This window comes from Amphibalanus amphitrite, unplaced genomic scaffold (genome assembly GCF_019059575.1).
Source record: "Amphibalanus amphitrite isolate SeventyFive unplaced genomic scaffold, NRLGWU_Aamphi_draft 000526F_arrow, whole genome shotgun sequence".
Lineage (NCBI taxonomy): Eukaryota > Metazoa > Arthropoda > Thecostraca > Balanomorpha > Balanidae > Amphibalanus > Amphibalanus amphitrite.
Window position 1 is genome coordinate 302410 of NW_024882020.1, and position 27668 is coordinate 330077.

The window sequence follows — 27668 nt, forward strand, 5'->3', positions numbered from 1 at the left end:
TTTGGGCGATCAGTCTCAGTCCATGACTCCATTCTTCGGCAACTACGGTGCAAGGCCGAAACTGTAGAAACTTGCAATTTGTACCCTTGACCTGACCTTGACCTTGACCTCAAACTTTAAATTAAGTACATGTTTTTAGTAGTTCGTGATGAGAGCTTTCGATTGGCGTTTGAATTTTCCAAATCGGACCATTAGTTCGGGAGATAACAGGGGGGGGGGGTAAAATTTACCCCCCCCCCCCCAGCCCCGCGCGTTCGGCTGGAGACCCCAGCCGTGTTAGGCATACATTGTATAAAATGCCCAAAAGATGAAGAGTCTATTAGGAACCTACCTAGTTACCTACTTATGATGCTACAGTAGGTAAGTAAGCAGCTCCGTTCCAGCCGGCAATGGAAGTGCGATTTTACTTGTCATTTTTTCATCCTTTCCGCACTTCCCCACCCATAGATAATTTATATTGATCAAGTCATTTGGCAACAGCAGGCAGCAGCCGCAGTAACGGAGCGCAATGTCCAGACCGCACAGCCCTCTGGCGTGGCCCACTGGTTTCCCTAGTTCGTGTTTCATTCCGCAGAGGTCAGCGCTGAGCTCGAGCTCCCGCACTTTAGCGGCACTGGCTGTTTGTTTCACAGGGCGTCCTTCGGCTCGTGCGCCAAGGTCGCTCCGATCGAGGGCCGGCAGATTATCCCGTTCACCCGTGCCAAGGCGAGTCGAGCACGGCGAGGGAGAGTCGCCGTGACTCTCCCTGGTCGGGGATAACCACCGTTAACCCTCGCATGTGTAGGGGGGGGGGGGGGGTCGGATGGACCACCCCCCATGGTTTTTCGCGAATAACTCGCGTAAAAAGCGGCCGATCGCGACGAAACTTTCAGTACCCTCTCATTGTTCAATTTTACACCTACCCTGAAAATTTCATGACCCTGACCCAAATGACCTTTGACCTGTGACCTCTTTTCCGAGACCATGTTTGTCCGGAATCGCGATTCCGCGTATGTCGGCTCGCATTAGCCGCGCGTTTGCAAGCTTTTCGTGGTTTCAAACGTTCAAACATGTGATTTGATGTTGCTCCCATGCATTAGAATGGGTGTCAAGGTAACCTGAAGGTCAGGTCAGGTCATTGACCTTTGGTGACCTCGGGTGACCTCGGTTCACTTTTTCGAGTTTTACATGTTTCTAGGCTAGTTTTTGGAGCTGAATTCGAATTTAGCAACCATTTGAACATTTACGAAGTAGTTTCGGTGCCTTCGTAACATGTTACGAAGCTGTCAGAGGCGGTTGACACGTACTACGAATACCCGTCACAACCCCTACTGGTTGACCTGACCTGACCTGACCCGACCTGGTCTAAATGCTTAAAGACATCATCTGTGATCAAAACTAACACGATATTCGTGATCAGCACCCCGAAAAACCCCTTAGCCGCCACACTTTACGACTTTCTAATAGGTCCCGATTTTCCCGACTTTGGGTCATTGACCTGACCTGGAAGATCAACCAATGACCTAGGACCTTAAAATTGGGTATCATCGGCTTCCTCTCGTCACGGGCAACACGCTCGTTTTTTCCGCGAAGCTCTAGCTCGATCAGGGGCCAAACGGCAAGGGGGGGTCCAACCGACCCCCCCCCCTACACATCAGAAGCTGGCAAACGCCGCACACATGCGAGGGTTAAAACACGGCCTATCACATTCCAATCGCAGACAACAAAACAGACGAGAGGAGATCGCTGCCGGTGCCAGCAGGCGAAGTGGGGCAAAACATGTTTTCGAACGCGTCAGGAAGTGAGCGGGTTAGTGAACTCAGCCCGGCAAAGTGAATGACCTCTGTCTCATGGCAAGCAGTGAAAAGACTGAGGTGGTCCAGCTGAAACTAAATGACCGCCCTGACCCATCCTGTTGGCTGTTGGGAGGGGCTCTCCAGATCCCCCTCCCGTTTTTTCGGCAATAGCTTCCAGATCGTTTGATCTATCGAAACGAAACTTGCGGTACCTTCAGCGGCATCAGCGGCATTTGACACATTGTGTCAGAATTTCCTTTTTCTAGCTACCATATGTCGGCCGCAAATGACGTAAGAGTAACGTCATATCGGCCGATTTACATGCAAAACATTGAACTACTGCAATCTCTCTCAAAGCCTCAGTTTTTAAGCTAGATCTATTTTATTTGCATGGGTGGAATAACGATAAATATGGCTATCAAACTGCTATCTCTGATTTGTAAAATGTTGATAATTTCGAAAAATATACATACAATTTGATACAATTTTGATACAATTTACAATTTACAGATTTGATACAATTTACATACAATTTTGTATATAATTAAAAAAATATATACATTTTGATTTGTTTTCAAAACATTTTGACCTTTTTTCGAAATATATGAGTAAAATGAACCATAAAACATGTGTCACATCCACTGAACTTTAATATATACATCACATCACACATGACCGATACCTACATGATACAAAATTTTTCGTCACCAAGGATGGCCTGGCCTTGACTTGAAAAATTTGCATTACAAGTTTGTTACAATCCGGGTATCTGCGGAATATATCCACGAGTTCGTAAAGCAAAACTGAGCCTGATCCGACGTGTTAGCCGGCGGCCAAAGCCTAAATGGTGAATAACCCAAAATGTTGACAATTTTTATTTTGAGCTGTCTTGTGACGTAATTGGTGACCTTTAGGTCAACCCGCGCCCTGATGGGTGGGCCATTTTGGCCCCCCTGCGTTTTTTTTTAAATAGGCGCCGCCAAATTTTGGGTACCTTACCGGGCATCAATTTGACACCGTCACACAAAATTTCAAGTCACAAGTCACCTCAGGTCAGGAGTTATTGAGGGCAAACTGAGGTCATGTTTGAGTAAAAATGAGCAAAAACATGACATCTTGAAACGCTCACCAATTCTACAGTTAACAAGCAATTTTAAAGTTCTTTATGTGGTTGTGTAGAGAAAAGACGGCGCTACAAAACTGCTATCTTGGATTTTTGAAATTTTGGGATTTTGACCCCAAAAAATAAAAAAAATGATTTTTTAGAAAAAACTCAAAAAATTTCCATTTCTTTTTTCGAATTTTGAAAAAAAACGGAATGTATATGACAGTCTCTGCGCTCTTTGCTATACATACCAAATTTAAGATCGATACCTCTTTTTTTGGTCAAGTTATAGCGAAAAAAAAACTGTTAACAATTGATGACGTCAAATTTTTGAACTCAATTTTTAGCTGTTCTGGACCTCGTAGCGCAAAACGGAGACCACCATTGAACTCCCCGTGACGACCGGCATCGAATCGATACCCATTCTATGCAAAATATCAACTTTGAAATTTGACCTAATTTGACCTGACCTTGACCTGACCTTGACCAAAACGTGACCTTAGCTGGCTCCAAAGTCTACCTGACCCACATAATCGCATTTGTCATGTAAAATGGACCATAAAACATGTATCACACGACACTTTCATATTGTGACCCCCCCCCCCCCCAGTGACCTGACCTCTGTGACCTGACCTGGTATCGGTGACCTCAAATAGCAAAATATGTGTTTGAAGAACATTTCCCCAACGATGATTTTCAATGAAATGTATTTTGCTCGATTTTACAACGCATTTCTTGAAATGCCTGGAAACGGTAAAAATTCGACCTTTGACCTGACCTGTGACGTCATTGGTTTGACCGAGGTCAATGAAATTGGGTCACAAGGTAGTTCCCCGTTGGGGCTATCCAACGCCGTTTACCGCTTGTCGCTATGTTGCGTGGTTCTCGAGATCTTAGGGGGGGGGGGGGCCAAAATGGCCACTCCCCCCCCCCCCATCAGACCGCGTTGCTCGGCAGACCCCATCAGAGCGCGGGTTAAATTCGCTTTCGCTCTGAAGTTTTTCCAGGGTAATCAGCCGCCGTTACGAAATATATATATATATATATATATATATATATATATATATATATATATATATATATATATATATATATATATATATAATATATATATATATATATATATATATAATATAAAAATTATCAGCACTTTTGCTTATTCACTATTTAGGCTCTGACCGCCGGCTGACAAGTCCGATCAGGCTCATTGTTGGTTTACGCACTCCTTGATATATGCCTTAGATACCCTGACGGTACCGAACTTTTACTTCGATTTTTTTTAAGTCAAGGTCAGGCCATATCCTAGGTCACGAAAATTGTATATCATGTGTCAGTCACGTGACGCATGTTTTATGGTACATTTTAATCGTAGACTTCGAAAACAATGTCGTCTGTGTCATTTGAGGTCATTTTCAGCTGAATTTATCGGAGGTCAGGTCACTTTCAGGTCAGAAAAGTACAAATTATGAAAATTAAATTTTTCAACAAAAAAGGTACCTATCAGATGCAGTTTCAACTCAGAAACACGATGGTGCCGTTTATACTGATATACGATGTCAAAAAACGTACTGAAAAAATGTTTTGAAAAATACATAATTGTAAAATTTTACAATAATGCAAATAACTTTGCTATTTTTGAAGATATTGGGCTAAAACGTGCTAGACTAGTTTATCAGTGTGTGTTCTATCACACATATTCTGGTTTTTGCGAAAAATCAAAAACTTTTTTGAGAAAAATAAAAAATATTTTGTAATTAGAAACACATATTTGCAAACATTTTCAAGTGATTTCAAAATTCGAGATTACAGTTTGATAGTTAGATACGTGTATTGGTAGTCCACTCATGCAATGAAATTGGATCTAGCTTTAGAACTGAACTCTTGAGAGCGTTTGCCGTAATTCAATATTTTGCATCAAAATCGGCCAACATCACGTCACTCTGACGTCATTTTCGGCCAAACGATGTTAGCTAGAAAATTAAGATTTTGAGACAAGGTGTCATTATTGGAGCCGCTGAGGGTACCGCAGGTTTCGTGTTGATCCGTCAAGCGATTTAGAAGATATTTCCGAAAAACAGGAGGGGGGCTCTGCAGAGGCCCTTCCCAGTCATGCGCGGGTTAAAAGAAGGTGCCTATCAGATGCAGTTTCAACTCAGAAACACGATGGTGCCGTTTATACTTCTATACGATGTCAAAAAACGTACTGAAAAAAAAAATGTTTTGAAAAATACATAATTTTAAAATTTTACAATGATGCAAATAACTTTGTTATTTTTGAAGATATTGGGCTAAAACGTGCTAGAGTAGTTTATCAGTGTGTGTTCTATCACACATATTCTGGTTTTTGCGAAAAATCAAAAACGTTTTTGAGAAAATTAAAAAATATATTTTGTAATTAGAAACACATATTTGCAAACATTTTCAAGTGATTTCAAAATAGGAGATTACAGTTTGATAGTTACGTGTATTGGTAGTCCACTCATGCAAAGAAATTGGATCTAGCTTTAAAACTGTGCTCTTGAGAGCGTTTGCCGTAATTCAATATTCTGCATCAAAATCGACCGACATGACGTCACTCTGATGTCATTTCCGACCACACTATGGTAGCTAGAAAGTTGAAATTTTAACACAACGTGTCAGGTCAATGTCGCTGAGGGTACTGCAACTTTCGTGTTGATCCGTCAAACGGTTAAGAAGATATTGCCGAAAAACAGGAAGAGGGGGCTCTGTAGAGCCCCACCCCAGTCATGCGCGGGCTAAAGGTGTCATTCATTGTGGATGACTTTACTAAACACTGAAGATTCGTGTATTCCTAGGGTAAGGTATATCATTTACAACTAGGTACCGGGTAAGTTATTGTCGCAACTCAAGTTGGGCAGCGTGGATTACCACGTGGTGCGATCAAAATTCCCTTTCACTGTCTGTGACGGGTAGTGAAAACGTCTCGAGCCTTCCGCGTGCCATGGCTAACGGTATAGGAGCCCGTTTGTGGTCGCCGTCTGCTTGGAGGGCGTCTGAGGTGTGCACAGGTGTCTTCACTTGAGAGCGCACGGGTAGAGCCAGTTGTCATACTCAGCAAAGCCTGCATTGTTTAGGAAAATCATTTACGTTATAGGTGTTGGTGCATGGTAATGTTAACATTACATTTTACGAGTCGTCATTACAGTGGAGAGAGAGAGAGAGAGAGAGAGAGAGAGAGAGAGAGAGAGAGAGAGAGAGAGAGGGAGGGAGAGAGAGAGAGAGAGAGAGAGAGAGAGAGAGAGAGAGAGAGAGAGAGAGAGAGAGAGAGAGAGAGAGAGAGAGAGAGAGAGAGAGAGAGAGAGAATGAGCACATGCATAATATGCCCTCAATTTGACTTTTCGAACCGTAACTTTATGATCAAATCATGAAATAGGTAAAATCATAGATAACATGAATGGTATAATGCAAAGGGAGCAGATAGCCAGATAGTTATTTGAATTGCAAGGTTCAAGTTTTAAAATAATTCGAATACTCGTAATCTGCTTCTTAGCCCTAACTACAACTCGTACACCGTCTTCTCAAAATGCGGACAGCCGTGGGGGCGGGGTTGTGATTGGAAGCCCTGCGGCTGGAAAACGACAAACTGTGGCATGGCTTGTAGTGTTTCGCAGCCATGCACGGGGTTATATCGCCCAACACACCAATTTTGGACAATAGCCGTTTTCACGTCGGCCATCTGGTACACATTTAGTGCACATCTGGTGCAGCCATTCGGTGAAGATTTGGTCAAATTAGGTTCATGTGTCATGTGTAGCTATCAGCTAGGGTTGTACTAATTGCTTATATGCATGTGTTGTCATATTATCAGAGAGCATCATCTGAAACATCATTAAACACTGAAATAAATTCATAAAATAAAGCTATTTGCTGTAAAAGAGATTAGGTGTAGATTTGGTCAAATTAGGTGCGCTCGCCGGATAGCCCGCCGTAAAAACGGCTAATAACAACTTATTGTCGCTCTCATATCATATCTATACTTTGAATGTAATGATCTTGCTATCCCATTCATCCATCCAATTCCAGCAACCCAGCCAATCATCACTGGCTCTTCCGATCATCTGGTGTGTCACACACCTATTCATCAGATCCCTCCCTCGCGCTGCCGCAACCACGACCTCACGACTCTGGGCTCCGCGGTTTCGGCTGCCGCACCCGCCCCGCACATCGTGACGAAGCACTGGCATACCGGCCATTCCCGCCAGAAGAGCTCACGCCGCCCCCGCCCCCGCCGCCGCCGCCGCCGCCGCCGCCGCCGCCATCGGCTCTGCGTGTCGCTTGAGCGGCGTGTTGCAATGCCGCTCAGCCGGAGAGCTGTGCTATATGGTGGACACAATGGGATGAATGTGGTCCACAGACCGGCGCGCTCACGATGGAGGGAAGATAGGGGACTGGAGCAACCGAGCAGTGCAGTGCAGTGGTGAGCGGCATTGGGAGAGCGAGAGAGAAAGGGTGAGAAAGAGAGAGAGAGAGAGAGAGAGAGAGAGAGAGAGAGGAGAGAGAGAGAGAGAGAGAAAGAAAGAAAGAAAGAAAGAAAGAAAAAAAGAAAGAAAGAAAGAAAGAAAGAAAGAAAGAAAGAAAGAAAGAAAGAAAGAAAGAAAGAAAGAAAGAAAGAAAGAAAGAAAGAAAGAAAGAAAGAAAGAAAGAAAGGTGTGAATAAGATTAGATATACATATGTAAACGAATTCCTACAGAAGTTCTATAACGCGAATGAATAAAAGTGAATATCGGCTCGACAGGTATTTGACAGAGCTCCGCGGGACATAGATCACAGACACGGGGTTGTGGGTGAGGGGTTGTGTGGGTGAGGGGGTCGACAGATACCGGGAGAGCGGGTGGTGGCGGCGGCGGCCGGTTCGCCTTGACTCGGCCGCCGTCCGCGGCGGATCGTCTCCCGCCCGGGGCGGCGGGCCGGGGCCGGGGCCGCGCCGGGCCGCCGGCCGCCACCGTCCGGCATACGATCGGTGGTCGCCGAGCCGTTCACTTCGCCATGGCCTCGTGTCGTCTAGCCCTGATCGCGCTCTGTTGCGCCGCCGGTGAGTACCCAGACGAGGTCAGCTGAGGTTTATCATTTTTAACTGCAAAAAAAAACTCAGCTGCAGTCCCCGTGGTATTCTGTGAAATTAAAGTAAAAGCGTTATGTAAATGTGTTCAAAAACCCATACTTGATTTTTTTTCGAGATCTTAAAAGCTGTGATTTGCTTAACGATTAGATATATTTTCCTTCACGGTTAGAAATTGTTTGAGGTAAGCAGGGCCAGGGCTGCGGTATCGATGGATTTTCAGTGACTCCAAATCCGACTCCCGACTCCGCAGCCCTGCCAGGTCTGCGGAGTCGATGGATTTTTCGCTAACTCTGACTCCGACTCCGGATCTGATTCATCCTAAATAGACTCCGACTCCAACTCCAACTCCGGTGAGAACTGTCGACTCCAACCGACTCCGACTCCGACTCCGACCTCGACTCCGCAGCCCTGGGCAGGGCAAAAATGTAGTTCACCGGCCAGCCGTGGCCACCAAACATAATTTACGGAAAGTGGTAGGTATGTACTTTCGATAAGGCGGATTGCTGAATAGCGCGATACGTATTCAGTGCTATTCTTGATCTGCATACATATATTATGATGTAATAATTAGGTGGGCTATAAAATATCGTGATACTCGTCACTCGTGATGATAATGATACACGTGATATGATAATGATAATCGTGATACTCGCATTCGGCATCTAATTCTACATGTAGTGCCTGCGATAAAAGCATTTGCTTTGCTCAGCAAAGCTAGCCAAGATGATTTGCATGTTGACCTTAGGTTGATGGAGACGCAAACGTCTCTCATATTCTGATGGAAGCATTTGATTTTATATGCTGTAAAGTTTATGAATGCCTATACGAATACAGCAATCATTTCAGAAACCTTCGACGGCTTCATTTCACATACCAATCGAGCGATATGTAGTCGGCTGACATATGAAGGCATGGGCTCATCAATATTCAACCGTGCATCCCGGCCTAGTTGCTCTGTGTGGTCATATGTTGCTTGATGGTCGGCATGCGCCCATCCCTTGAGAACTGTTAAAAGCCCGCAGCCATAGAGCCCCGGCCATCATATATTGAGCAACCGTGTTGCAATTTTTACTCGCAACTGACCAGATCATTTAGTAATCTACGAAGTCCCTGAATATCTCATAATTGCATTTGTCTTCGTCTTGAGGCTAAGTCCCACTTCAAACACATTTTGTTTGCTTTAAATCGACGTTTGGTACGCGATTACGTAAGCACACAAGATATCATTCTAATGGTCAAAGAGAGGACCAAAGAGATGGCCAATGCCAAAGTTGCAACTTGCAATTGCAGCGGTACTTTGCAATTCGATTGCAATGCACCGTTACAATCGTAATCAAGATCATTCAATGGTTTAAATATTGTTAACCCGCGAGCTGGGGGGGGGGGGGCGTTAAACGCCCCCACTTTTTTCGCCGTGCCATAGCATACAAACGGCGCGCCGCAGGCTCGCCAAAATTTGGGCACCTGTAGGGAATTTTTTGAGATATCAAGGTTTTAGTGACGTCATGATTTCTGAGTTTTCGACCAAAACGGCCGATGTTAAAAAATCATATAAAATCACAGAAAAGACATACAGGCATACCGTAAACGCCATTAGACTGCCAATACCATGAACAATCAAATGGCTGTCTTCGATTATTGATTATCGTTCCGCATTTTCCAAAATCTTGAACTGAATCTTGGCAATTTCTCGTGACTACTTCACGAGTCACAACCATGATACATGCATTTCTTAAATTGAACTTTTTGAACCAAACACGTACACAATTTTTTATTTTTTTTATTATTTTTTTGTATAAATTTAGTCCGAACCTTTTGATAGGAAGGATTCACAAGGACAGAACCACCGGTAAGCGAAGCATGTTGCGGTGACCCTGCCCTCTACCCTCCGATCGCGCAATTCCGGTTCTATGGCAGAATTTAGAGTCCAAAGTTTAACGTGCGCACATACATAGCCGCGCACGGCCGGTCCCCTCACTGACTTCGCCTGGCTACGGCCTGCCACCAACCGCAGCCATACCTGTCAGGAGGCCCATAAATGTCGAGCGCCCGTCGCGCTTCGAAGCCGGACTGTTATAACCGGGAACGCGTGCTCTCACCACGCGGAGTCCAACGCTCTACCAACTGAGCTACGGGACCGGCGGAATAAAATATGGTAAATATGGTACGGTACCGGCGGACATATGATAAAATGAATGTCACCATCGTGTTCTACACCCAAAATTACCCATAAAACATGTGTTACGGGCTGCGAATATCAGTTTTGATTTTCGGTTATATGTGCCTACCCGGTTGACCTGACCTTGACCCTGACCTATGCTTGACTGACCCCTACATGGAGCTGACACTCTTGTAGCCTGTAGGCCTTATATGAAGGATTGTGCACCGTTTTGACAGAGTTTATGACGAGAGGCGCCCATTGCGAAGTCCTGAAGTCCATGCTACTGAAAGCCCGATTTCAGGTGTTTGACCTGACCTTGACCCGACCTGTGACCTCGAAATTTAACTTTAAAGTAACTACTCATCTGAAGCATCTCGTCGCATTCTTTCGTTTGCCGCCTCGTGCGTTTCGCTGCGCCTATTGGTTCTCGAGTTATCGGCTGGGGGCGTTTAACGCTCCCCCCCCCCCCCCAGCGAACGGCGGGTGGCGAAATACCCCAGCAACTGCCGGGTTAAAAAAGGGTCGTTCGTAGTTACCAAAGATATCTGAAAATACGGTAGACTATTTTTTTTTTGCATTACAGCTTGCCAGTGTCCTAGCATATTCTTTTTTTTAACAGCTCGCTGTATCACGACAGGTTATGTGGCGAAAGCACCAAACTTGGCTAAGTTTGCACCAAATCTCTTTTACAACAAATGTCTTCACAACACGAATTTGTGTTCTAATAAAACACAATGACTGATAATTTGAAAACAAGAGTAACGGTTAGTGTAACGGTGAACCTAGTGTAACGGTAACGGTGAACCTAATTTGACAAAATCTGCGCCAAATCTGCACCAAAGCTGCATGAATGTGAACGAAATGTGTACCAGATAGCCGTCGTAAAAACGGCTTATATAGTCCACATGACCTGCGACACAGGTCTGGAAAACGCATAATTGTGTTGATTCTCTCAATTGTTAATTTTCGGCCAGCCACTGTGCATGCATTGACATACGATGACGGCATCTTGAACGTTCGACCATGATTGGGGATAGTGATGTCAATTACGGAAAATCGGAATACCGATACCAAACCAAATACCAACCAAAACCACGGGAAAATACCGAAACCAAACCAACTTGGGAAACTGAGGGAAATACCAACTTTTTACCGATTTCTTAGCCTCTTATACATTAGTGAGGGCTTATGATACCAACAGAATACCAAACACATTACGATTGAAATACCAAATACCAAGTTGGTATCGGTTTGGTATCGGTATACCAAAAAGTTGGTATCCGATTGACATCTCTAATTGGGGACCGCAGAACGGGAAGTCACCCGATTGTGACCGGTGAAGAGAGTCACTGCGGCCACGTGCTGAGCGCTAAACGGCTCCAATGAATAAAGTTGATATCCTGCTAAAATGTCTTTTGTGCTTATCCAGGTTTCTAAGAACCTATATGTAACCGAAGGTTTGTTGTCAATAGTTAAAACACTAGTCTTTAGAATTGTGTTTTTCTATTGAAAAACAAATCTGAGTTCCCTGACAATTTGGCAAAAGCTGCCTGAGATCAGTACAACTTGATGCTCTTGAAAACGGCTGGTCCAAAAATTCTGATTTTTTCAGGATTTCTAGTGGGCCAGGTGATCTACGTTCTGGTATGGGTCTCCCCTCCGCGGACCATCTGGTGCACGTGCCACGTGACTTTAAAAATTCCCGTGTTAAGCCAATGGGGAAAATGAAAAAAATGCGTTCCACGGCAGATTGCTCGAAAACGATCCAAACGACCCCCCATTTTCTTACATGCGGATCAACCACCATTCGGTGCACTACCCATGGGTATGTCGCAAAGTGGCCGGAAAAGTCCAGAACCACGTGCCACGTGCCGTTGAAAATGACCCTGCACACCGGAAATTGGGACTTTTGGTCATTTCGGCGCACCCATGATGCATACTATGGCGTGGGTGACCAAACAATGGGTGTCATCCGGTCGGCAACTGTTTAAGGTGTCGTCCAGTGGGCCAAAGTGGTAGTTTCAAACTTTTGGGATCCACCATTCTGGGGATTCTTTTTGACAATATACTTACGTTTCTTGGCGCAATGTTCATTCCACCCAGCCGGTCGTCAATGCGTTAGATGACCCAAATGACGATTGACCTGAAGGAAGTTGGGGGCGAGGAACACGCACGTGCCATCCGTTTTTTAATCGGGCGCTTTCATCTAGGAGATTTTTGCAGATACGTCAATGCGTTAGATGACCCAAATGACGATTGACCTGAAGGAAGTTGGGGGCGAGGAACACGCACGTGCCATCCGTTTTTTAATCGGGCGCTTTCATCTAGGAGATTTTTGCAGATATCTTTTTGATTTGTGAAAATGACCAGCCTAGCGGTATGCCAGCCGCTGATAAATTATTATCTTGCTGCGGCCGGGCGCTTATTTGCGGTGTTTGCGTTTGGCGGCTGGCGGGCGACTTTTAGTCGTTTTCGGTTAGCAGTTAGCGTCGGTGCGGTGCGGGCGGTTTTATTTTTTCGGCGTTTCGGCGTTTTTTTCTGTGTGGTTTGCGGCGGTCGGGTGATTTTTTTGCCGTTTGCGTTGGCTTTTCGGGCGTGCGTTTTACACGTTTTGCGGTGTTTACGTTTTGCGGCGGGCGGGCGTTTTGTGTTTTTTGCGGTGTTTGTCTTTGGCGCCGGGCGGGCGGGCGGGCGATGCGGGCGGTTTTCTTTTTTTTGCGTCGTTTGCGGTGTTAAATTTGTTTGCGGTTGGCGGCCGCTTTTTCGTTTTTTTGCGGTGTTTTTTTTTTGGCGGCGGGCGGGCGATTTTCAGGCGTTTTCGGTTGGCGGTTAGCGGGCGTGCGATGCGGGCGGTTTTATTGTTTTGCGGCGTTTTTGCGTTTTTTTTATTTGCGGTTTGCGGCGGGCGTTTGTTTATTTTTTGCGACCTTTGCGTTGGCGTTTCGGGCGTGCGTTTTGCGGTGTTTGCGTTTTGCGGCGGGCGGGCGTTTTTCACAATTCAAAGTTCAAACCTTCGGGCCACAGCGCTCCTCGAAAAGCGCTGCCCTCGTATGCTCAGTGTAGTCGACGTTTATCCGCGTCGAGGCGTGGCATTAATTCGACGCGTCTCGATGGGAGAAACATAATGATGTTAAGCTGGTTGGCACTTCTTGCATCTTGCATCAAACGTCATTTCAATTATTGTAAAGGTGTTTTGAAAAAGGTGTAAGTAACCTTTTTTACGAAAAAGACAATAAAAACATTTTATCCTGTATAGTAAGTCAAACGGTTGAACAGAGGTCATATTCCATTCCATTGTTTCTTCCGTTGACCAATTGAGTTTCAAAATAGTTTGATTAATTTTTCATGGATCGATGGGGCCTAGCTGAAAGGTAGGTCCGTGGTGACCTCTGTTCTGAACTGGCGTTGCAAATGCGTGGACCTCCTCTTCCAGTAGCGTTTCAGAGACTCCCATCCAGACGTTTCAAAGACCCCCGTCTAACTCCTAACACCCGGCCGTTCTGTGTTGCAGTGGCGGTGCAGACACAGGCTCAGTTCTCCAACAACCGGTTCTCCTCCCGAAGGACCAGCTCCAGCTCGTCCCCCGGAGCCAGGACTTCGGCCGAGACCCGCTCCAGCTTCAACAGCCGCAGAGGCAGCCAGCGCTCCAGCCAGTTCTCCAGCCAGTCCTCGCGCGCCGGCGGCTTCAGCTCGGGACGCACCGTCTCCTCCTCATCGTCCACGTCCTCCAACACGGGCGGCTTCGGCAGGTCCACGTTCGGCTCCAACCGGCGCGTGACCACCAACTCTAGGGCGTCCGGGGGTCGCAGCTCCCTGGGACAGACGGGCGGCAGCGCCTCCCGCAGCAGCTCCAACAGCCTGCTGAAGCAGGAGCCCACCGTCAACTTCAACTGTCCCGAGCCGGACGGCTTCTTCGCCAACAACGAGCAGTGCGACAAGTACTTCCAGTGCACGGACGGCGTGGCCAAGGAGCACCTCTGTCCGGACGGCCTGCTGTTCCACCCGGAGCGACCCTACCCCTGCGTCTACCCGGTGGAGGCCAGCTGCCCCCGCTCCGGCCGGCTCCGTGAGTACTCCTCCAGTCCAGACTGATGACTGAGGTCTCTCTTCGTTCTTAGTGATGCTGATTTAATGACAGACTATGAGTATTTGGTGTCATATGCTCACGTGCCATCGTTATTGTTATAGATATCACACTGTTTTGAAAGGCGGGAAGCGTGACAATACGGTATCTTTTATGTTTCAATCAGTGATCACTAGCAAGTGATTAAATCCCTGTTCTCAGAACACCCCTAGTGATAAGCACCACAATTCAATGAAGCTCTTCTAGAATTCCGCTAACTAGGCCACCGCACATTATCGCAAGCATTAAAACGGTCCAGCATTCTTATCATTAGGGGCCATGAATCACTTCTACTTTGCATAATTCCTGGTTCAAGGTGAAGGACCTTGGACCACGGGCTACTTTCCATAAATCTACATCACTCCAAGGTCTTGAGAGAGGCAGACCATTGACTGTCCATCTCCAATACCAGTAGGTAAAAAGTGGTGTGAAATAGCGCCAAAGAAGCGGAGCTATCAGTTTTCTTGTCCCGCGATCCCGGAGGTGCTTAGGTCACTCACACTCTGGGGCTGGCCAGATGAAGAGTTTTAACTCCTTCACCGCGGCGGAGTGCGGCGGCAGTTCCGTCTCGGCGGATGACCAGTCAGTGGGTTATAACTCTGTCACCGCGACGTGGTGACGGCAGCCAGTTCCGTCTCCGGGCTTATCTCGGGTGGGGCTTGCCGCAGGGAGGCTGTTTGCCGTCTGCGGCGGCGTCACCCGCCACTAGGATCCGGAGATGGCACTCAGACCAAAGAGTAAAAACCTTCTAAAGACCCAGAACATTAAATGGGCCCTCCTCCTGTTAGAACGTTTCTGCAATATTCCACATGATAGTAGGCAATTGACTGCCGAACTGAGAACAAAAATTATTTTTTCAAGAGCTGGCACGAAAAACAAAACTGCATGTAGGAGCATGCAAGTGTTCAACATGCTCTTGAAACTCGGCACTGAGACTATTGCGCAACTACTTAACCCTTCCTCGAAGGGCTATCAGCTCTACCTATTAACCAGACCCTATCATTGGTAGATAATAGATATGTTCCCACGATGCTGAATACTCTCTATATTCACTAATCCCACTAAACGAGCTCTGGAGCGATATGGAATCTAGATCCAAGTCCCGAGACTTCGACTCCCGAGTAGCTGGGGTGGACTACGCCGAGATATAATCGAGAAGAGAGGGGAGGGGAGCGCAAGGAGAGACGCTGGGCGCTGCGGACTGCTGGCGTGCGATGTCGCAAGAGACCGGCCTCCCGCGCCGTGTGGACACCCCAGAGATGAGGCGACCGGATCAGAACAGCGCGCGGATTATGTGCATAGCGACCGGGAAGGTCAGCCAGGTTAACAACTTCGGGTGGGACGGGTGTCTCGCCTGAGGCGACCATCTCGCCCACTCCTCCACCCCGTCTCCCCACCCTCCTTAGCCGGTTTTAGCCGGTTTTTATCGACACGACAGGTCGCCATTTTTAGAGGATTTGGCAGCTAAAACTTGAATGTAACCGTGTGGGTTAAGGGTTTCGCTTTTATTAGCGTAACTCAGGATAAGCTAAATGAATAAAGCCATGTGGATAGCCTCAACGATGCCATAACTACTAACAAAGCTGGGTGTAACCTCTGACTTGATATATGACCGACTTGCAATACTCTCATCAGAGGCTCAGAGATGTCATCATGACCTCCCCGGTTCAATTAGACCCATAGAATGACCTCGGGGTGAGCGAACAATGGCGTCATTTGACACAGAACAGACTGTCATTCGTTCATTTCACGCTGAGTTCGCCTGACTGACGGTGGGACTGAAGAGATGGCGTAAATAATGGTGACGGCAGCGTCAACTGCCATCGTGAGAACCGGCTACACTTTTACTTTCGAGCGATGACATTCGGCGGCAGTCGGAGGCTGCCATTACTGTTAGACACATACTGGCTGTTGTAATGCACAAATGATAAGTCTCTTATCTGGATTGAGCATCTTTTTGTTGTTGGTTTAACTGTTGATTCGTTAAGATTTATTTAAGATATATTCTATTTACACAGATTCCTCAAGGTTTATTACACATGGTCTGGGTCTAAGCCTTGAAAAATGGATCATTATCTGGGGCTGAAAATTTCATATGCACAAAATTATAAGTGATCAATAATTTGAAAAAGGTTTGCCATATGTACCGCTTTTTATATCGTGTCGTAAATGTAGTAAGGCATCGAGCACGCTCTTCAAGCACACGACACCATCCTCGTAATACACGCTTTCAACGGTAACTCCGTGTCAGATAAGTATTGCTGAGCCACCGTTTGTCAGACACGTTTCTACAGTCGAAGTCGGTGTTTTTCTCTTGTCACTCGCAGGCTGAAAATAACCAAGTTCATTTTCTGCCGACACTGAGCCGAAAATCCGTGATCTGTTGTGGCTGTTTGCCAAAAACGAAACGGTGGATTTAGGATCTGAGCGCTCAGCAGGTACCGGTTTGAGGCAAACAGTCTTCAGCTTTTCGCGCGTACATTTAGCGTTTGTACATATTGGCCAAAAACATATCACAAAGATGTAATGTAAAGCTGTGGTCTGCAATCCATTTACGTGCATGCGTTCATGCATATAAGAACGTTGCTGTTTAGTTTTTAATCGTTGTAGGCATAAATGATCATTTATTCAATCACTTTTTAGACATACAGCAGACAATTCGCATTACATCACCATATCACCATCAGGATAATCCTTGACATTGATAAGAAAGATTACAGCTGGATGTGTCGGGATAATCGTATAACGGGCTTTTCGCCATTTTTAATATATATTGGCCAATGACCGTTTGTGCAGCTTTGGAGGCTGGAGCTAAAATATACACACAAAGTTTCATGAATAATCCAAGCACACTGCCCGTCAATTGGATGTCTCAATTTCGCGTTTTGTTAGAGCCTAACCTGAATATGAATGATGATGATCTCCAGATTTTGAACCTGTTCCCATGAAAAGAAGAGCCTCTTGCAGCCTTAGCAATACGTTGGAATAACATAAGTCGCTTTCGACGTGCCATTGTCCTCACGCTATCCCTGTTTCCTCATTTCCGTTCTCCACAAGTCTCCCGTTAGGCTCGATTTCTTATTCACGGAAACATCAAACAACCAAGGATCCTTTGTTTGATGCCCTGTCTTCAGTCTGCTATTACACTCAGATTCCTTCAGTGAGCCCATAACTATGCATGAACCCACAAAACCCCACCCACACACCTACCTTTACACCTTGTAGTCAGGCAGCCACTGGCGCGGCAAGGTCAAGGTCGATTCACACAGCTGTAATTGGGGACCGGATGGTGTGGCGTCGTCCTTTGTTACGGTGAAGCGCTAATTCCATGAGGAAACACGTCAGTGTAATTTGTCGATTGTTGTGGAATGTGGAAGAGGGGGATAATCACAGTGGTCTGACACTTCCACCACAAAATTATTCCGCCTAGAATCTTCTCCCATTGTTCCGCATTATACGTCCGCCTTTTAGGAAGTGTGGCAAAGTGTGCCATCTCACAGGGATGCACTTCGACCAGTCAGTGCCTGGCCTGAGCTCTCATCAGCAGGCTGAAGAGAAGCCACGGGTCTGTGATGTTATCACTTCAGACTGAGGACCCCTATACCCGCTGATCGAAAGTGTTATTGACCCCTTTGTGCTCATGACGCTTTGTGGCCTTTTGACTTTGGTTACGGAGCGAGCGAAGCGAGCGTAGTCTCTCCTTAGATTAACGGAAATTTCTGAGTATGAGCGGCCGGCTGGCCGGCCGTAGTCACGCTTTTGCGAGGCTTATATCTCAGCAACCACTTGAACGATTTACACGCGGTAATTTTTGTAGGGTAGCTTCATTCCTTCTACCAAGTATTGGACTATTCCTGATGCATGTGGGTGACCCCTTAAGCACGTGCCACGTGCAAAACGAAGAGGTGTCCGTTTTGTAATTGTTGCAATATCTCGGTAACTACTTGGCCGATTGCGCTGAAAGTTGGCATGTACGTAGGCACCCACTAGGCACTGCATATCCATGTGTCAGAGTTGGGGCGCTGCTGCACGTGCGCACGTGCAGGGGTCGTTTCCAGATATCGAGAACGGCTCGACCGATTGCGCTCAAATTTGGTACACAGTTAGGGACCGGTTAGTAGGGTGCCGTGCACAAGTCAGTTGGGACCCATTTTGCACGTGCGCACGTGCAGGGTGCCGCTTCCAGATCTCGAGAACGGCTGGGCCGATTGTGCCCAAATTTGGCACATCGCTAGAGACCGGTTAGAAGGGTGCCGTGCACAAGTCAGTTGGAGGTACCCCCTCGCAATTTCGCACGTGCAAGGCCCACCCTCTCGCTCGCTCCGTTAGTCGCCCCAAAAGGCGTTATACTGGTAACCTATTAGACCGAGAAGTGTCTTTTAACCCGCGCCCTGCTGGGGGGGTGTTTGAACACCCCCCTTGTAGTTTTTCGCAAATATCTCAAAAACGGCGGCACGGAGCGCCGCCGTTTTTGGTACACCTTATCATACATCAATTCTACACATGTTGTGAAAATTTCAGACCAAGGTCATTCAAGGTCAGGTCACCAGGTCACTTGAAGTGACCTCACCTCATAAAAAGTTTCAATGTCTGTCATAGCTACACCGAGTGACCGATCGCTTTGAAACTTTCAGCGACTGCTAAGAGCAATAGCATGTACAAAATGTATATCTTAGAATTTTGATATCGATGACCTAAGGTCAGGTCAATTTTGCGACCTCCCCATTATAAGTCAATGGGAGAAAATTGAAATGCGCCTCTTTTGGACAAAAGACATTATAAGCACTCCCAAACACCGAATTACAAGTGGTTTAGACACACTGAATATGAAAATGGTGTCCGTGACCCTTGTTTGTGCCCTGAGGTCATCTTAGGTCACGAATGGTATCTAACAGTTTTTCGCAAATAACTTTTGATAGAGGCATGCTAGAGCGATGAAAACGCCTTATATGTGTTCAGCTCGACGATACGGATCGACTTATATGCAACATGACCCTTTCCGGTCAGGTCATGACCTTGACCTGAGGTCAAATTTTCAAGTTGACCTTTCAAGGTCAAGTTATAGTTCATTCGATGCGTCTTGACGAGAGGAACACGATGCCGGTAAAAGTAAGCTCGTACAAGGCTTGGGTCAAAAGTTATTGCAGAAAAACTGTTTCCGAAAAAATCGGCCATTTTTGCAGTTTTTGCCCCCTGCAGGCAAAACCGTTGACGTTAGGTCAAATCTGAGAGAATTACTCAGAAAGGGCGTTAATAGGGCTATCGAATGCACTTTTCTGCGGCGCTGTAGCTATATTGGTTCCCGAGTTATGCGTTAGCTTCTTGGAAATTTTCGACATTCGACCTGGAAATCGGCGAAATTTTGCCTTCAATGACCTCTGGTGACCTGACCTTTGACCTGACCAAAAAATTGACCGAAGTGATTTCGTCATTATTTTTTACGCTCTTTCGAACGCCGCCTTCCGCGTATCGCTACGTGGCCCAGGAGCCGAGTTACAAGGGGGGGGTGTTCAAACACCCCCCCCCCCCAGCAGGGCGTGGAAATCCAGGACCCCCAGCCGGGCGCGGGTTAATCTGAACTATATAATGATTCTTGAATCAGAAGATCCCCACTGACCTATGTTCTCTGAACTACATATATGACATTGTTACCTCACTTGACCCCCAGTCAGCCAAGGATTGTTCGCTGACCTGTGACATTATATCACCCGTTAACCTGCGATGTTATGACCTCAGAGGACCCCCAGGCGACCGACGAGTGCCCGCGCCAGTTCACCACGTTCAGGTCAGCCGACGGTGACAACTGCGCTTCCTTCACCCGCTGTGTCAACGGCCGCGCCTACCAGTCCGCCTGCAGCGACGGTCTGGCCTTCGACGAGAACACCCTGGGCTGCCAGTTTGCCGACATGGTCGCGGGCTGTGACGCCACAGGTAACCGAGCTGACCCCTCTGACCCCTCTGACCCCCTGACCCGCCCCGGTCTGCGCAGAGAGCGCCAAGGCGACGGCCGACTGTCCGCGTCAGTTCGGCCGATACGCGCTGCCGGACACCGCCTGTCAGGGCTACAAGGTCTGCGTGAAAGGAGAGGCCTGGGATATGACGTGTCCCGGCGACCTGCTCTGGAACCAAGATAGCCATATGTGCGACTACCCGGACGTGGTGAAGGATGGGTGTACAGAGGGTAAGGGAGGACCCCGCGCCTCCTCCGCTGCTGCCTCCGGTGCTGCTGCCGCTGCTGATGTCGCTGCTACCAGCTGCCGCTGCTGCTGCTGCTGCCGTTGCCATTGCCGCCGTCATCGTTGCTCCTCCTCTCCTGCTGCTGTCTTTGTTGCTGGCGCTGCTGTCGCTAGACAGCTTCTCTACGCTGCAGTGGCAATCCTTGCCAGAGAGGCTGAGAGGTATTGGCTGCCGCTTTCAGTGTCACCTGGCGGCGAACTTTAGCAGTTCCAAGTGATTCTTATCCGCAGGTGCCGCTACAGGTACTGAAGGAGTTAAGATCAGCTGTATGAAGTCGCACAGGAAAAACACAGATCTGCCGATTACGCTGTCCTTGCTGGCGTGTAGTTCTGTTCTGAACTTTTTATGTGTTCTCATTTTCCACTCTTTGTCGTAGTTTGTCATCCTCAACTATTGCCCAAGTATATGTAGTTTTGAAAGTGTCGTAGCTTAGTAGTTGACTAAAAGTATGATCCCGTAGTAGTTCATTTGTGATTGACCCATGAATGCTAAACAAACCCTGAAGCTTTTACTTTGTTCCTCTGCAGCTATAAATGTAGATTTAGTTTGCATGAATAATTGAATACAAACGCATGCTCTTGTAGTGATCGTAATACATTTTTTATTGATCGTAATACCCTATTTATAAACGAACACTTCGCCACCTATTGCACCTTCTGTCAATTTTGATAGTCTGTTAGATGTTGCTGTCAACAGGTGTATATTATAGATGAAATGCCGATCGTTATAACTTTACATCACGACCTTGAATCTTTGATATGGTATAATGTAAACTGATTTTCATTGCCCCACGTCTTCACTTTTAAGAAATTCCCCTAACCGGCAACCAGGTTCCGCGCCTTTCTTTTCTCCCACCCTCTACTGAGCGCTCACCTCTGTGTATACGTCTTGCAGCGTACCTGGGCTTCCAGTGTCCTCAGCGCGAGTTCACCGAGAACCAGGTGGGCGAGTTCACCAAGGAGCAGCATCCGAGCGACTGCACCAAGTTCTACGTGTGCATCAACAAGGAGGATGGCACGGTGGCGCCGCGCCTGCAGGGCTGCCCGGAGGCGTCTGTGTTTGACCCCGTCAAACGGCACTGCACCACCGAGCCCGAGCAGGTCCCTGGATGGTGAGTGAGAGGAGGAGAGGGGGAAGAGGGAAGGGTGGAGAGGTGAGGGAGGGAGGGGAGAGGAGGGAGAGACAGGGAAAGGGAGATTAAAAGAACACGGAAGGAATATAGAGAAGGATTTTGAGTCTCAATGATGAATTTTGGCCTGGAACTGTGATTAAAATGAGTAAGGGAAGTGATGTAAATTGCGATTCTCATTTGAGGTCGCGGGAGTTGCACCGTCTTTCTGTACAATTTCAGCTTATTGTTTATCATCCCTTGAGCATTGAGTAAGAGCCTTCGCTTATTCTCTTTAAATGTGTGCAGCAGCCATCATGACATATGCATCCTTCGCCTCCTTTTCAGCGAGAACGCGATCCCTGAGGAGGTGCTGGCCGCCTTCCGTCAGCGAGACAGTGACGAGAAGGAGCGGCGGGCTAACCGGCTGGCCGAGCTCCGAGCCAAGCTGCAGGGCTGAGCTCTGAGCCAGGGCCGGGAGCTGAGCTCTGAGTCAGGGCCGGGATCTGAGCTCTGAGTCAAGCTGCAGGGCTGAGCTCCTATCCAAGCTGCAGGGCTGAGCTCTGAGTCAGACTGTAGGGCTGAGCTCCGAGCCAAGGCGGGGAGCTGAGCTCCGAGCCAGGGCTGGGAGCTGAGCTCCGAGCCAAGCTGCAGGGCTGAGCTTTGAGCTAGGGTTGGGAGCTGAGCTCTGAGCCAGGGCCGGGAGCTCGCTGGGATAAACGGCGACTTCGCGAGTTCGAAGCCGACCGAAATGAGGTCCGAGGGTGACATGTCAACATCAAAACAGAGGGAAGAAGAGGGCAATCAAGGCAGATCATAGCTGTCCTGTAGAACTGTACGACAACCTAATAGAACTGCGCCGTAGGATTATCAACGGACATTAGTAAACAGACGGTGCCTTAGTCGAGCCTATGTGTGTGTATTTTCGAAGACATTGGAAAACAAATTTCGGAGAAATTATTATATGATGGATCGTTGGAGACATGTCGCTCGTTTTAGGGCACAATAAGTCATGAATTTTATTTAAAAAAAAAATACGAGGTGCTCATTTGAGTTCATTTTTCATTATTCACTCACGTAGGAACCAATGCTATCCTACCGACTTCAACTCATTTACATATGTTCATGGGCATGAAATATATGCTACTCCTTCACGCTCCAGCGGGATATATGAATAAAATTGGTTGGTATGTATATTTTGAGTGTTTTCAACGCAAAGAAGGGAGAGGTGGAACCAGCTGGGAAGACAATTTTTCATTTGAGAAGTTTAGTTGAAGGAATGATCGAACATAAATTACGATGAGAACATTAGCGAATAAACGATGCGGAACATTTACGCGAAGACCCTCGCGAAATCTCAGATGTGAAATTTTCTATTAGAATGATTTGTCTGCCTTAGATCGCATGTCTACCCAGATAATCAATTAAAGTCCCGTTCTTACATGATTTGGTAAGCAATATTATTGTTTATTTTTTACTCGATATCTCTTCCCACAATTTAAGTGCGCCACTCTTTCCAACAATCAATTTTATGTCAGTTTCGGTGAGTGGATGCATCACGCGCGTCGCGCTCTCTCCCCGTTCACCGAATAGGTTACAGTGTAGCGATGATCTTTTCCGGCCTCCAAAGATCGACAGCCCACGCCGCGTGCAGGTCAGTCCGCGGTCTCAACGGGCACTTTCTATTCTCGAGAGGACTCGTCAGCCGGTAGCCTTGAACTTGACGGCCGGCGCGGAGCGTCTGCTTTCTCTCCGGGCGGCCAGTCGCGTCCTCAGCCCCCCGCCAAGGGGGCTGAGGGCTGTACCTACTGTCGCCGGTCGTCGCTTGGGCTAAGGGCTGGACCGCCTGTCATCACCATCGGGGCTATGAGCTGCACGGTAGGCTACACCTGAGGGGGAGCTGTGCCCGTGGACTGCGTCACAGGCTGTCGCTAGATGTAGCGGAGTTGCAAGGTTGCGAGATGTTGCAGCGGTAACGCCGGTTATGCTTTGGGTTATGCTGGCCATCACAACAAATCCGCCACGTTATCAAACCTGGAGGACTTCAGTGGTTAACGCGGTACCTATGCGTCGTTCGAAGGCAGTCCGAGCTTTAAATCGTGACTATGGTGATGGATCACCGTGGATCTTTTTGATTACTTTAAATGTCCGGTCAACAGCGGTAACCAAAATGTCACATTCACATTTGTTACAACAAAATGTCACATTTTGACATTCTTGGAGATTGGCCAAATTGGCCCATGTCCCGTGAGAGATGAACCTGGAGCAATGGAGCTAGACTATCTGGTAAAAACGCACGATTATTCTTTCAACTCTCCCTCGCAAAATTAGTCTCTGATTTAAACTTAAGTCAACTGCTAATCCCCATATGTTTCACCTTTCCGACAATGTTTGGAACTTTTTCTTATCCAATAGCTTTGATAAAAAGGATGCACGTCATCAATTATACCAGCATCATGCTTTTATCGTGGAAGCGCGTCGAAAAACCGATTATTTGATGACTGCAAGACGACTTGAAATTTTGATCCTCATCCAAATTCATGATTTGACCGGAAAAGGTCATGTCTATCTGTGTAGTTGAGCTGGGCAGTGGCGATGTACTACGTACAGGATATTTTACTACTGTCACGTGTTTTTTTTTTGTCAAATATTGCCGCTGAAGAAATTGCTGATGACCTTTTCTGACCTAAAATAACTTCAGGTTAACCTTCCAGGCGGTGGGGGAGGGGGCATTTTTTGCCCCCCTTTAGTTTTTTCGATATATCTCGAGAACCGCTGCGCCGATCGTCACCAAACTTTCAATACCCTCCCGGGAGCAGCTAGCGCACATGGTGACCAAACATTTTTCCAAAGGCTATGATAGGTCGGCCGCTAATGACGTCAGAGTGACGTCATTTTTGCCATTTTCGACCAAAAAAAGGTTTCGCGGGAAGAGCTGTCAGGCCTACAGCTTTAGAGATACAGAAAAACGTTTTTTTACATAAAAGGTGTGGAATTAGAAGGGCTACAAAACTGCTATTTCGGTTTTTCGAATTTTTTGGATTTTGACCCCAAAAATTAAAAATAGTTTTTTTTAATATAATGGCCAAAAAATCCAAAAAGTTTTGAATTTCGAAAAAAAACGGAATATATATGATAGTCCCTACCGCTTTCTATCTACATACCAAATTTGAGATCGATACCTCTTTTTATGGCTAAATTATAGCGAAAAAACTGTTCAAAATTGATGACGTCAAATTTTCAAACTCAATTTTTAGCAATTTCAGACCTCGTAGCGCAAACCAAAGACCACCATTAGACTCCCCGTGACGAGCTGCATCGAATCGATACCCATTTTATGCAAAAATATCAATTTTGAAATTTGACCTTTTTTGACCTGACCTGACCTCCACCAGAAAGTGACCTCAACCGTACCTGATGGTCTTATAACCAACACCATTGAGTTGGAAATGAAAAACTGGCCATAAAACATGCATCACATAACCTTAGTAAAGTTGGGCTCATGTGGTGACCCTTGGTGACCTTTGGTGACCTGACCTGTGACCTGACCTGGTATGACCAGTGACCTCTAATAGCAACATATATACTAGACAACTGACGCCTTATCGCTGATTTTCGGCAAAATGCGTTTTACTCGGTGTTATAGAGCTTTCCCTAGAAGCCCCGTGAACGGTGAAACATTTTATCTTTGATCTGACCTGTGACGTCATCGGTGACCCGAGGTCAATGAAATTTGATTCTCCTCGACAAATTTGACAGGGCTATCGAACGCCGTTTGAATTTTCCGGATCCGTCCAGTAGTTTCGGAGATACGGGGGGGGGGGGGCAAAAAAATGCCCCCCCCCACCGCGCGGAAGGTGGCTGGTAGGCACACCCAAGGCACACCACCTGCCGGGTTAAGGATAGTCACGCCCCGTAGGGGGGGGGGGCGAAACGGCCCCCCCCCCCCTGTCCTTTTCGGTCGATATCTCCTAAACGGCTGGAGATATCGCCACCAAAACTTTCAGGACCCCTCCGGGCGTCAATTTTACACATTATGACCAAAATTTTCCAGAGGCTATGATAGGTTGGACACAAATGACGTCAGAATGACGTCATGTTCTGTCATTTTCGACCGAAAAAAAGACCTTCGCGAGAAGACCTGTCAGGCCTACAGCTTTGAAGATACAGAAAAATGATCAAGACATAAAAGGTGTAGAATTGACAGGGCTACAAAACTGCAATCTCGGATTTTTTAAATTTTTTGACTTTTTAGCCCCAAAAATAAAAAAGCATTTTTCTTATATGTTAGCCAAAAAATTCAAAAAGTTTTTGAGTTTCGAAAAAAAAACGGAATGTATGTGATAGTACCTACCGTCTTCTGTCTGCATACCAGATTTCAGATCGATACCTCGTTTTTGGCCAAGTCATAGCGAAAAACTGTTCAAAAATGATGACGTCAAATTTTCAAACTCAATTTTGGGCAATTCTAGACCTCGTAGAGCAAAACAAAGACCACCATTAGGCTCCCCGTGACGAGCTGCATCGAATTGATACCCATTTTATGCAAAAATATCAACTTTGAAATTTGACCTAATTTGACCTGACCTTGACCTGACCTTCACCAAAACATGACCTAGGCTGGCCCCAAAGGCTGCCTAACCCACATAATCGCATTTGTCATGCAAAATGGACCATAAAACATGCATCACACGACACTTTCATATTGACCCCCGGTGACCTGACCTCGCTGTGACCTGACCTGGTATCAGTGACCTCAGATAGCAAAGTATGTGTTTGACGAACAATGTACCATCGATGGCTTTCAATAAATTACCAATTTACTCGATTTCACAACACATTTCTTGAAATGCCTGTGAACGGTGAAAATCTGACCTTTGACCTGACCTGTGACGTCATCAGTTTGACCTAGGTCAATGAAATTGGGTCACAAGGTAGTTCCAGAGTGGGGCTATCGAACACCGTTTGAATTTTGAAAATCGGCCGGTAACTTTCCGAGATCTTGGGGGGGGGGGCGAAACGCCCCCCCCCCCCCCCTACGGGTGGTAGGGTCCGCCGGTAGCCCTACGGGGCGCGGGTTAGTTGGAGCCAAGATTTTAATTATTCAAGCTGTTGTTGGATATTTTCTTTTTATAAATTTAGTTCGAATGTTTTAATGGATGGATTGACAGAGCCGGAGCCAACGCTAAGCAGAGCTTGTTGCGTAGACCCCGACCCCATACCGTCCGATCGCGCCATTCCGGGTAACGGGAGGATTTGGAAGCCAAAGTTTAACGTGCTGTTCAAAGCCGGACACGGCCTGTCCCACTCAACTGACTTCAACTTGCTGCGGCTGCTCCCACCAAACGCAGATCATCCTGGTCAGGAGTCTCAAATGTCGAGCGCCGAGCGTCTCGAACCCGGGCTCTCACTACCGGGAGTCCAATGCTTTACCAACTGAGCTACGGCCACGGGACAGGGTACGGAAAAAAAACAAATTAATCCGATCAATGACATTTTGGTGTTAAATATGACCCGAAATAAAGAGACCTATTAGGAGTTCGATTTACCTAAGTAGGTACTGTTCAATTTTTCCCCGTCCACTTTGGAAGTAGGTACATATCGCAAGTAGTACATAAGTAAGTAGATATCGCAAACTGCAAAGTTGACCCGAAGCTAGGTCACCGATATAAACAAAGCCCAGACATACGTTCCAAATATCTGGTCAGCAAGCACAGGCTCAAAACCATGAGTCGGTGTAGCCATGGCGAGTAAAGACTTCCTTCTTGAGACGAAGTCAACAAACGTGGACTGTTGACCTGACTTGAATGACCTGGCTCTGATTTTTTTTTTTGCAATTGATCTGGTTACAGTTATTACAATACAATTTTTTACAAAGTATCTAGCGCCGATTTAGATTACAGTGTGTCTGACTACAACGTGCACTGCATTGACCTCGGCGCAAGAACTGTTTATTCCATAGCCATTTTCCTCAAATCAACTCGACCTGCAGCGCACTCTAGCGGTTAGGTTACAGCGACGCCTGTGCCTCAGCGACGAAACATTCAAGTTGTAGGATGAACTCGGTCACATCT

At 46.8% G+C, this 27668-nt stretch overlaps 1 protein-coding gene across 2 annotated transcripts; it reads left to right on the forward strand.

Annotated features, from left to right (window-relative positions):
* Window positions 1–7535: 7535 nt before the first annotated feature.
* On the forward strand, window positions 7536–22790 carry LOC122393259 (protein obstructor-E-like). 2 transcript variants are annotated; one of them, XM_043389126.1, is made up of 6 exons: window positions 7784–7935; window positions 13638–14192; window positions 19986–20180; window positions 21381–21597; window positions 21943–22066; window positions 22292–22790. In XM_043389126.1, exons 1-5 carry the CDS (start codon window positions 7890–7892, stop codon window positions 22052–22054), a joined length of 1125 nt encoding a protein of 374 aa, XP_043245061.1. In that variant the 5' UTR covers window positions 7784–7889; the 3' UTR covers window positions 22055–22066; window positions 22292–22790. The 2 variants fall into 2 exon arrangements, with proteins under 2 accessions (XP_043245062.1, XP_043245061.1); XM_043389127.1 differs by lacking the exon at window positions 19986–20180 and adding an exon at window positions 20239–20430 and having other exon boundaries at window positions 7536–7935; window positions 21943–22790.
* Window positions 22791–27668: the final 4878 nt, after the last annotated feature.

Excerpts from the sequence above, each read along its gene's own strand:
- LOC122393259 (XM_043389126.1), top strand. The coding sequence starts at position 7,890 with ATGGCCTCGTGTCGTCTAGCCCTGATCGCGCTCTGTTGCGCCGCCG. Across the intron at positions 14,193-19,985 it reads CCCCCGCTCCGGCCGGCTCC|AGGACCCCCAGGCGACCGAC; the intron begins GTGAGTACTCCT and ends TTATGACCTCAG. Across the intron at positions 20,181-21,380 it reads CGCGGGCTGTGACGCCACAG|CGTACCTGGGCTTCCAGTGT; the intron begins GTAACCGAGCTG and ends TACGTCTTGCAG.